General features: G+C 35.5%; 1 protein-coding gene across 3 annotated transcripts; it reads left to right on the plus strand.

The window, feature by feature from the left end:
* Positions 1 to 2,877: 2,877 nt before the first annotated feature.
* LOC108607401 (host cell factor) lies at positions 2,878 to 10,429 on the plus strand. 3 transcript variants are annotated; one of them, XM_017998179.1, is made up of 13 exons: positions 2,878 to 3,291; positions 3,520 to 3,989; positions 4,050 to 4,359; positions 4,419 to 4,630; positions 4,693 to 4,881; positions 5,660 to 5,811; positions 5,952 to 7,037; positions 7,090 to 8,319; positions 8,830 to 9,016; positions 9,088 to 9,200; positions 9,269 to 9,511; positions 9,715 to 10,075; positions 10,203 to 10,429. In XM_017998179.1, the coding sequence occupies exons 2-13, from the start codon at positions 3,680 to 3,682 to the stop codon at positions 10,355 to 10,357; spliced, it is 4,548 nt and encodes a 1,515-aa protein (XP_017853668.1). In that variant the 5' UTR covers positions 2,878 to 3,291; positions 3,520 to 3,679; the 3' UTR covers positions 10,358 to 10,429. The 3 variants fall into 3 exon arrangements, with proteins under 3 accessions (XP_017853668.1, XP_017853670.1, XP_017853669.1); XM_017998181.1 differs by having other exon boundaries at positions 7,096 to 8,319; XM_017998180.1 differs by having other exon boundaries at positions 5,660 to 5,805.
* Positions 10,430 to 11,477: the final 1,048 nt, after the last annotated feature.

Genomic DNA, 11,477 nt, shown 5'->3' on the forward strand with positions numbered 1-11,477 from the left:
TGTGTCTATATTAATACATACGAACATGCGTTGGCATATCTGTATGTAATAGAAAATATCCTAAGTGACACAGAACATTATCGCAGTGCTATCAGTCCTAATGTACCATTATCAGTACTCTCGTTTGTTTGACTTGATTACGTTAGCACTGCGGTGAATTGTTTATATTTACCTATACATACTTACATATATAAATATGTATGTATATTTATATTTATTAATAGATGTAAATATGACCGCACATACATATGTATGCCTGTGGATGTGTGTAGCTAATGTATACAAAATAATTAAATTTGTTTCTGTATGTCATGGATCGGGCGGGAAAGTGTTACAGGGTATAAAAATTACTATTTATTTTTTTTATTTATGCCGACACACAAGTTTCCACAAACAAAGTTTAAATACATTGTTTATTAGATATTTTCAATTTCTTAATTTATATTTTTTTCGTATTACTGAAATAAATCGTAAAACTTTTGATATATAATGTAATATCACTTATTAATTTACAGAGTTTAATAATTCAAATTCTGAAAAAAACGTACATATGTCGGAATAATCGACTTGCCAATTTTATGAATTTAGAACACCATGCGGCTATGTTCAATTCCAAATTATCTTGCGCCTTGGTTTTTGTAAGCTTCAAAAGTAGCAATATAAAAACTAACTTGAAAAATATCTTAAAATGTATTTCTTATTATTTTCAAAGAAGAAAATAAATCCATTGAGAGTATCAACTGTTAATCAACATTTATTCCCCTGCTTGTGAATAGCTCTGGTTTTCTTTCATATTTTTGAAAGGTGGGAAAAATATCCAAAGACTTAGAGACTCGAAAATCAGCTTAGTCCGTACCAGAGAGCCGCAAGAGTGCACACACCCCTAAAAACACAACGCGTACACCATGGTAGTACTGCCACAGACAAGCGAAATTGTGGTTGCGACCACAATGCAATTACTTGTGCGTAGAAAAAATTATCTGAGCAGCATTTTGTGCGCAGGCAATTCTTTCCCGAAGCAAAACACAAGAAAAAGGTCAAAATATTTTTTGTATGTTCTCTGCGTCGCTGCAAATGCAGACAGAGCGAGACAGCAAGCGATATTGTTTCTCGCTTATGCTTATATGCCAGCCGATCGACCTCGCGCACATTTCCTTTGCGCTTGCTTCGTTGTGGCTAAAAACACAACGGACCTTTTCACGGATCTCTCTGGGTGTTTTGTGCGCTGCTTGTGCGCCGCACACACAATTTTTTGTTGTGTTTGTGTGCGTATATTGTCCCGTGTTGTCATTGTGCGCGTGCATAAAAAGTGCCACAATTGTCGTTATCTGGTCCGTACATAGATTATTGAGGATGACTGATAGTTTTCCCATTCATGAGACAAATGTTAGGGCATAGTATTTTAGTTAAGTTTTGTTTTGTTTTTAAATAAATAAATAATATCCTATGAAAATATGAACAGCAAAAATTTAACAGTATGAAATATATGATTATAAATTAACACTTATATATTAAATACGTAGAAATTATTTTTTACATTCCAATGAAATATATTAGTATCTTCTATGCAGATTTATAATGAATATGATATATTATAAATTATCTTCTCTACAGATATATAATAAATCATTACCCATAGACACGAAGTCACTAAGTAGGCAAACCATTATCTGTATATATATAAAAATATATATAAACTGATATATTTAAAAAATAATCTTGAATTTAAATTAACATTTATAGTAATTTAGAATTTTAAAACTCTCATGCTTAATGTGTTATTTGAAATTAAGCTAAAATGTTTGAAAAATACAGTATTTACATAGAAAAGTTTAAATTACATACATACATTACACTGATGTAAAAAAAAGATTCAATAAACGTTAAACGGAATCCTCGTTAGTCAGACCTCCTGTAGTCTGAAACCTCGCACTAAAATAAGCTGCTCGTATGTTATTGTTTTAATAAGCGATTGTTCTTCTAAATCATCGATAGTGCTCGAAGGTATTTTATTTTATTAAAGAAACCGCGGAAATTTTGATTTTTTACCTAATTAAAATACCTGTATATTGTATTGCTAGTTGTATTTGTATTCCACTCCTAACTTGAATTTCAACTGTATTGTGTGGCAGCGAAAGAATACATTCTTATATTCTTCAACAATTTCAACAATGATTGTCACTTGAATTTCTTCCTAATTTCACACACTGCACTATGGTCCCAAAGTCGATTTTTTTTGGCATAAAGTCGAAATTTCAATGTAAGATTGACTTTTTGCTGATGCAATCATAAAGTAAATACATGGCACACAAACAATATAATTTTTAAAAAAATTTTTAATATTATGTTAGTTTTTTTGTAAGCTCTTAAAAGTCAGCAATCAATCAGACGCTTTAAAAAAACAAAAATATTTTTTTTAACATGATTTTAAGTTTTGGCACAATTAAATATTTTCGCGTCAATTAAAATAATTTAACAATGTAAAATGAAGATAAAGGTATGTATTATCTATTTTGAGTACTTTTATGTGAAGATCTGGTTTTTTAGTTGTGTATGCGTGTATTGCTTATGTGGATTTGTGTAAAAAATTTAAATTCGTTCCCTTCTTTTCGTAGAGTGTAACTAACAAGCTGAGGCTTACTGAGAAAATGTAATAACGTACGTTTGTTTTTATAAGTATCGTAATTGACCGTGCAGTAATAGTCTGTCCCCGTTTTTCCCCCTTTTCGAGAAAAACTCATATGTTGCAGGTGAAATTTGCCTTACTTAGAGCTTAGGTGCTTACTTAAGTCTCTTGTCTTGTTCAGTCGTTAGTTGACGCTCGTGCTGTGAAAAAAAAAATACAAAATTCTAAAATATTCTAAATATAGTTCATGCAAAATTTTTATTTTATTTTATGCCAAAAAAATAAAATCGACTTTGGGACCATAGTGCACTGTGACGAATCCGACTACAAATTTTTAGCTGAACGAATCAGCAGTAAGTTCGGTGGCATCCTTTCGATCAAATAAATTTTGCAAAAGAATACTATCGATGGCAGCTCGACAGCTATCGATAGTGCAAGGACTTCCATCTCTAGTAACAGCTCGAGTTTCGTGAAAAAGCGATATTGTGATTATCGATAGTGTCTCGATGTTTTTGCATCACTTATTGTTGCATCCCTAAAGTACGTTCTCCATTTTTTCTTCGCCTTTTTTCTGCATATTGTGTGTTAGAGTTGGCACAGAAATATTGAAGTAAATATATTGAAATTTATTATATTCGCCCGGATAGATTTATTGACAAAAAAAGGTAAGAATATATTGTTTAGTAATTGTAATATTTTATAAAAGAAAACCTTTTATGTTTGCAACACAATTCCACTAAAACTAAACTTTGTGGAGCGTCCATTGGCGGCATTGCCAGACCAACATTAATTTGTTAGCACATGTACATTAACAGTGCGCAGTACATGTTTCGTTATATTGCAAAATATTGTGTATAAACACAAATTAATTTGAATATTTTAATTCTTTTAAGACTCGCAGTAGGAAAAAATGCATTTCTGCTTTAACTTGGCGAAACTTCGCTAGTTAATTGTAAACGTAGGAAACTGTGTGAGTGTGCGGAATTATAACGGTAGCAGAAAGAAGTGCAAATTTATAAATTACAATAAAGAAAGACAAAATAGACGTTTAATATGGAGTGTCTAGAGCCCGCTCGATTAAAAAGCTCATCTGTAGTTGACGAATTGAATTCCGAGCAGATTTTACAGGATGACCAGGAACGATTTGATATGGAGCAGAATCAATGTCAAGTAAATGCTTTGGAGCAAATGTCAGACAACACTTCCAATCCGACGGGATTTCGATGGAAGCGTGTCCTCAACCCTACCGGCCCTCAGCCTCGACCGCGTCACGGTCACCGTGCCATAAATATTAAAGAACTTATGGTTGTGTTTGGTGGTGGCAACGAAGGAATCGTAGATGAGTTGCATGTTTACAATACCGGTATGCATCTATAGAATATGAATCTTAACGTGATTTTGAATTTACATGCATGTTTTACAGTTACTAATCAATGGTATGTACCGGTGCTAAAGGGTGATGTCCCAAATGGCTGTGCGGCCTATGGATTTGTAGTGGAAGGAACCCGAATGTTTGTATTTGGCGGAATGATTGAGTATGGAAAGTACTCAAATGATCTCTATGAGCTGCAGGCAACCAAGTGGGAGTGGCGAAAAATGTATCCAGAATCACCAGATAATGGCTTATCGCCATGTCCACGTTTGGGGCACAGTTTCACAATGGTGGGGGAAAAAATCTTTCTTTTTGGCGGACTAGCGAATGAATCTGATGATCCAAAAAATAACATACCAAAGTAAGAACTTTTGCACAAACTATTTGAATAACTAAATCCATGTTTTGATTTTTAAATAGATACCTAAATGACTTGTACATACTGGACACTCGTGGAGTTCACAGTCATAATGGTAAATGGATAATACCCAAAACATTTGGTGACAGTCCACCTCCTCGTGAGTCTCACACCGCAATCTCGTTTACCAGTAAAGATACTGGTAAACTAAACCTGCTTGTCTATGGTGGGATGAGTGGCAGTCGTTTAGGGGATCTCTGGCTACTAGATACAGGTAATTTAAGCAAATGCCGTACAGTTAAGTAAACAGCATACGATGTGTTTACCTAATTGCAGAATCAATGTCTTGGGAAAAGCCACGAACCAGAGGACAATTGCCACTTCCACGTTCATTACACAGCGCTACAATGATTGCCAACAAAATGTATGTGTTTGGCGGCTGGGTGCCACTGGTAATAAACGGTTCAAAGCCGACGACGGAGCGAGAGTGGAAATGCACAAACACCTTAGCCGTTCTCGATTTAGGTATGTTTAATAAAATTAAAATCACATAGAGCTAGTTCCAATGCCTTTCTTATTTTGTTTAATCCAAAATGTGAGTAAATAAAAATAAATAATAGTAGTAAATAATAAATATATTATAGGGTCACGATTATTTGCGGTTTCGCTCAATTACTAATTGATTACGATTGTAAATATTCGAAAACAATTCGGGATTGAGATTGTTGAAAATAATTGATAACAATCACAAATAATGTTTTATTTAATTTAAAAAAGAAAATTTTTTATTTATATTTTTTTTTTTAAATTAAAACCAACAAAAATATTTTAAAATTATGTATATACCATTACAAAATGTATTTTTTTTTTGTAAAATTTTGTAAAATTCTGTAACTGCCGCGTGAATCTTCAGAGATTTTAGATCTAGATACTTTTGAAATCACTAAAACAAAATCTAAAGTGACAACGTATAGAGATTTGAAAAAAAAAAACTTTTAGATTTGTGATTTATCGTAGTTGGCAAGCACAAAAATTTAAATATTTTTCCGGCCAAAAACTGTTAAATATCACAGGAACCCAATATTCTAATTCATTTAAGATACTTTTGCTTTAACTTCACTTCAATTTCAGTCCGCTGTGCCACAGATCAGTTGGCTAAAAATGTTATGCAGAATGTAAAAAAAAAGTTTGTCATCACAAAAAATTGAGATTCTGATCGCTTACCATATGTAAACATGTTATTGTGTAGGCTTGGTTAAACTGTATATTTTGAAATATACATTTATTTTTGTTTCTTTCACAGAAAAGATGACATGGGAAAATATCACTTTGGACACAATAGAGGAAAATGTTCCAAGAGCGCGAGCTGGCCACTGCGCTGTTGGTATACAAAGTCGTTTATATGTTTGGTCAGGCCGTGACGGTTACCGTAAAGCTTGGAACAACCAGGTTAGGGTGAGATGTACTTCTCTTATAAAAACAATATAATAAGTCTATACACTTGAGAGCTATACATTTGATGTAAACAGGAACGGCATTTATACAACTATTGAATATTAATATATATAATATATTAATTTTGTTAATTTTTCTAGGTTTGCTGTAAAGACTTGTGGTATCTGGAAGTGACCAAACCACTTTATGCCGTTAAAGTGGCTTTGGTGCGCGCGTCAACACATGCTTTAGAGCTTTCGTGGACGGCAACTACTTTTGCCGCAGCATATGTACTCCAAATTCAAAAAATCGAGCAAACTCCAGCGAACAGCGCGAAGCTACTTAATCAGAGTCTGATCCAGCAACCTGTAGCTGCAAATGCCGCCAATGGAGGAGGAGGCATTGATAATAGTATAAATTCATCATTGGTATCAGCAGCTGCATTAAAAAGTGAGAGAATCCCAGTTTTAGAAGTGGGCGTTGGTAGTGCAGGTCCCCTTCTTCCAACTGTGCATCAAAAGTCAACAGTAACCCAAGGCCCTGCGTCCGTTCAAATGAAGACACCATCAATGCCAGCGGTCCCGGCAACAGTTAGCGCTACTACAGTGCCTGGCACAATAAATTTTCAGCCACAGATTTCCATTGTTAGCAGCACTGCAGCAGCGGGTGGAAGTGGAAACGTAGGCAGCAGCGGTGGCTTATTGTCAAAAGTTCGACACAGCCCTTCTAGTTCTTCTTCGAAGATAGGAGGATCTTCCTCATTGTCATCAGATACAAATGTTGCAGTGCGTGTAGGTAGTTCGGTTACACCTAGCGGTATTGTTCTCACATCACAGACAACGAGCAGCGGTGGACTACGCATTATTCCTGGAGTGGGAGTTAACACATCAGCACCAACTGTGGTTGGTGCGCAATCTTTGCGCATAGCTACCACTAGTAGCAGTATCAACAGCACAACTGCTACAATAATAAAATCAACAACACAATCTAACGCTTGTGGTACTGGAGCAGCTGTAGCTGGATCTGGTACAACCACATCGATTGGCGGAAAACAATATTTTATACAAAAACCAATTACACTTGCGTCAAATGTTCAGTTACAATTCTTAAAGACAAGCAGCGGTGGCATGACGGTTCAGACATTGCCAAAGGTTAATTTTAATCTAGCAAAGTCCACACCATCTACTACACAGGCAATATCAATTTGTAGTCAGCAGCTTTCCTCCGGAGCAGGAGCTCATATTCAGGTATGACATGTGCTGTTCGATTCATAATTCCTTTATTGTTTTATCTTTACAGCTAAAGACAACGACTACGACAGCAACTACAACACCATCACCAAGCGGAGCTAGTGTAGGGCTTTCCCAACAACAACAGGAGCAACAAGCGCAGCAGAAGCCGCCCCTTGTATCTGGTAATGTGCTAAAACTTGTGTCACCTCATGCCGTATCCGGAGGAAAGTTAATTATGAAAAACTCAAACATTCTGCAAATGGGCAAAGTGACACCGAATGTAATGGGGGGCAAGCCAGCTTTTGTCATAACAAACAAACAAGGCACTCAGATAGGCAATCACCAGATTATCATTGTTACCACTGGCGCTACACTGCGCACTGTACCAGCAGGCACCGTTATGAGCAGCGCAGGGGGAGGCTCCTCCAGAGGCGGCGCCAACATTGTGAGCATTGTAGGTTCGACTGGCACGACGACCACAACAGCAATAGCCCAAGGTGCGACCCGAACAATTATTTCGGGCCAGAATAATGTAAAGATGGTTCGCAATGTGGGGGGCACGTCCACTGGGAGGCCCATTACCCTCACTATACCTACTTCCACGACAACAACGGCAGGCGGCACCAGCCAAAAGCTTGCAACCACATCGCTACAGCAGCAGCAAAAGACAGCTGTTTATATTAGCGGCAAGCCGGTGACTGTAATGAGTGGCTCTGCGAGTGGTGGTACTGGGTCGACGGTAGGGAATAAGCTAGTCATGTTACCTGGATCAACGGCAGCAAGAAAGGGGTTCGTTAACATCTTTAATGCTGGAGGTGCTAGTGGTGTTACTGCTACTTCAAATCAGCGCACATTAACATTAACTGCGAGAAGTGGTCCGCCTACAGTAAAAACAACTATTCAACAACAACAGTATAAGGAGAAAGACAATGCTGTTGAAGCGTCTGTCCCGATTGCTACAATGACTGACTCAACATATGTCACTGCCGATCCAATGGATGATATTATTGAACAACTGGATGGTGCTGGTGACTTGCTAAAGCCTCAAAAAAATGATTGTAAACAAGCTGAAGATATGGATACTGATGAAGATTTTGATGCTGATATTGATAGTAAAGTCGTCGCTGCTTCATCAACAGCAGCTGCGGCTGGACTAGTACAATTGGGTATGGAGAATATAGACGCGTCTATAAATATTAGATCAAATCGAGTGGACGATGTATCTGGAGTTAGCAGTACTACGGATGTGAATTCTGATGGACTCCTTGGAGCTATTGCCGAAAATAAACCTTTAAATGTGAGTTTACTATTTATGATGAGAGATTTCATTATTGTGGAAGTCGAGAATATGTTTTTAATGTATAATGTTTGAAGTCTAAGGCTATATAACAGAACACATATTTCAAGCGATTATTTTCTTGATATAATTATTCAAGACCTTTATTATTTGTGGCTTATTTTAACAACAAGAGCATTGATTCTTTTCTTTGGGTGCTTCAATTGCACTATTAAATTGCGCAATCGCGCATCGCTTTTTAAGTGGAATTGAAAAAAATTCATGATTTTTCATCTTGTCGTTGAGCGAGGTTTTAGAGCTTCCGTTCTTGTGACTAGTGGACTTTGTAACACATATCTGCGGTATAGTTTTTACTCATTAAATTTAAATAATATATATAAATTGTATATTATACTAATATAATATACTGACAAAATATGCCGCGAAGATCTTTATAAATCTAAATCTTCTAAAATCATTTATCGAATTAAATACATTTCACACATTATATTTTTAAATTTCTTGTTACAGCCCAATTTCGCTATGTCAATAACTGCTTTTAACAGAAATAAGGGGACAGAGAGTAATCAGCCGACAACGTCAGAGACAGAGGCAGCCAACATTTTGACAACAATAAAATCTGGTGATATTCTGAGCGCTGGAAACAATCTCACAGCAATATCAACGACTAGTGACACCGATGGGGATCATCCGAATGGTATGTGTCTTGGATTTTGTATAAAAATTAATTATATTAATATAATATGGTTTCTTGCTTCTATATAATAGAAGGTTCACAATTGGATGCTTTAGCGTCTGCAGCTGTGATGCAAGCGGCCACTGCAACTGCCGGCCACGTCTCTGGTACAGCCCCAGTTGCTTCACTTTCCTCTATTGGCAATGTAAGCAGTTTTAAATAAATTGGTTATAATATTTATTTATACTAATGTTAAATTTATTATCATTATAGGCTTCTATTCCAATAGTTAATGATAACGATAAATGGCACACAGTGGGCATATTTAAGGAACTTTCTCACACAGTCACCAGCTATATAGATTACAATTATTTCAAGGAGCCACATCTCATTAGTTTTGATGCCGACAATTTGCCAGATTTATCTCAATATCCGCGCATTAGCTTAGATCCAGGCACAGCTTATCGGTTTCGCTTAGCTGCACTCAATACATGCGGACTAGGAGACTGGGGCGAGGTAAGTGTTTGCTATTGATATTGTTTTTGTTCTTGTTAATTTTCAAATTCCAATACTTTTTTCCAATCCTTAACACAAGGGTCTCTTTCTTTTTCTTTCTAAAGAAAATATAGTTTTATATATATTTATTTTTAATTAATGTGAATTATATTTTTATTTTGAATAAACAAATTATTATTATTATTACTATTACTTATTTTTAGATATCCAGTTTTAAAACCTGCTTGCCTGGCTTTCCCGGCGCACCGTCGGCTATAAAAATATCAAAAGATGTTAAGGAAGGTGCACATTTAACATGGGAGCCGCCTCCTGCTCAGAAAACTAAGGAAATAATTGAGTATTCTGTGTATCTAGCCGTTAAGCCAACAGCTAAAGACAAGGTAGCCTCGCCACAGCTGGCTTTCGTACGTGTATATGTAGGAGCGGCAAACCAATGCACTGTGCCGAATGCGTCGCTCTCTAATGCACACGTCGATTGCTCCAACAAGCCGGCAATTATATTTCGCATTGCAGCACGCAATCAGAAGGGCTACGGACCAGCAACCCAAGTCAGGTGGCTTCAAGGTAATGATTATTTTCATACTATTTAATAATAATATAATATAATTTAATAGATATTTATGATATCACTACACTATTTAATAATAATATAATTTAATAGATATTTATGATATCACTACTCTTTACTTAGATCCGACTACAACAAAGATGCAAGGCGCTGCTAATGTGAACAGCGTGAAGCGCTCCCATGAACAAATCTTAGGATCATCACCCGGCGGTGGTGGTGGCAGCTACAGCTCGCCACAAAAACGTGGTCGAAGTTCTGGTTTGCAGGCCAGCGAGTAACTAACAAAGTTCAATTGCTTGCGTTAGTAAATGAATGTAAACGTTAATAAATTGCATAAACTTAAGTTCAAAGCTCGAAATTTGAAAACAACCCATTTTTTATAATCATTAAATTCAATAATAATAATTCGAAAAGTTCAATCGTACAAGCCTGTACTCTTATAAGTCTAGCAGTCTAAGTATTGAATAAATTATGCAAACCTTTAATAAATGAAAAAAATGTCTTTGCCATCCATGTAACCCACAACTTATAAATATATTATAAAAACAATCGGGCATTAAAGTTGGGCTCAGACAACTATTTTACACGGATCTCGCAGCGAACATACGTAGGCATTCATACATTCATTTTAGTTTACGCATTACTGTTCGTTTTCATTTGAATCATCAGTAAGTAAATTACTTAACTTAAATAAGTTTGGATATCTCCGAAGTTATAATTTATCCGACATTCGACATTTTTAAAATCGGTTAATAGCGTTCTTATGTGTGCTGACTTTGAAACAAATTCGGTTATAGAACTCTATGATACCTATTTCCATTTTTTATAAAGATGAGAGATCTAACCAAATTAGCACTTTGATGCCAAAGTGCACGTCGGCCTAAAATATATTCAATATATAAAGCAAATTTATTTCGGATAAGCCTATAAATATATGTATGTACATTGTGCTTACAGGTTTATTTATACACATATTGTAAAGATTCTCCATCTTATGCCTCTACAGAACTTGGTTTGTGATCATAAGTGATGTAGTCAATTTTTAATATGTCAAACTGACTGACCACAAAGAATAAATGCTTACTGCTCAATAACATTATTTTTGACACGGTTCTGTTTGTCAATAACGAATCTTTCAGTATCTTATTTAATGTATTTATTCCGTAATATACTTATAAGTATATACATATTTGAAATCTTAATGATCTAATTCTTTATACAAATCGAGAGTTTTTGTTTAAATATCTTTATGTAGCTATTTTACCAATTAATAATCAATTGCACATGCGTTAAATTCATATTAAATTTTGACTATATTGCATACACATCTTAAAACTTTATTAATGTATGTATTACATAGAATTGCGATGCTAATATACATATTCATTTTATAATTAC

This window comes from Drosophila busckii, chromosome 4, assembly GCF_011750605.1.
Source record: "Drosophila busckii strain San Diego stock center, stock number 13000-0081.31 chromosome 4, ASM1175060v1, whole genome shotgun sequence".
In the NCBI taxonomy this organism is placed as follows: domain Eukaryota; kingdom Metazoa; phylum Arthropoda; class Insecta; order Diptera; family Drosophilidae; genus Drosophila; species Drosophila busckii.

Coding starts and splice junctions, on each gene's coding strand:
- LOC108607401 (XM_017998179.1), top strand. CDS start 3,680: ATGGAGTGTCTAGAGCCCGCTCGATTAAAAAGCTCATCTGTAGTTGAC. Junction 3,990..4,049: donor GTTGCATGTTTACAATACCG/GTATGCATCTAT, acceptor CATGTTTTACAG/TTACTAATCAATGGTATGTA. Junction 7,038..7,089: donor GAGCAGGAGCTCATATTCAG/GTATGACATGTG, acceptor TTATCTTTACAG/CTAAAGACAACGACTACGAC.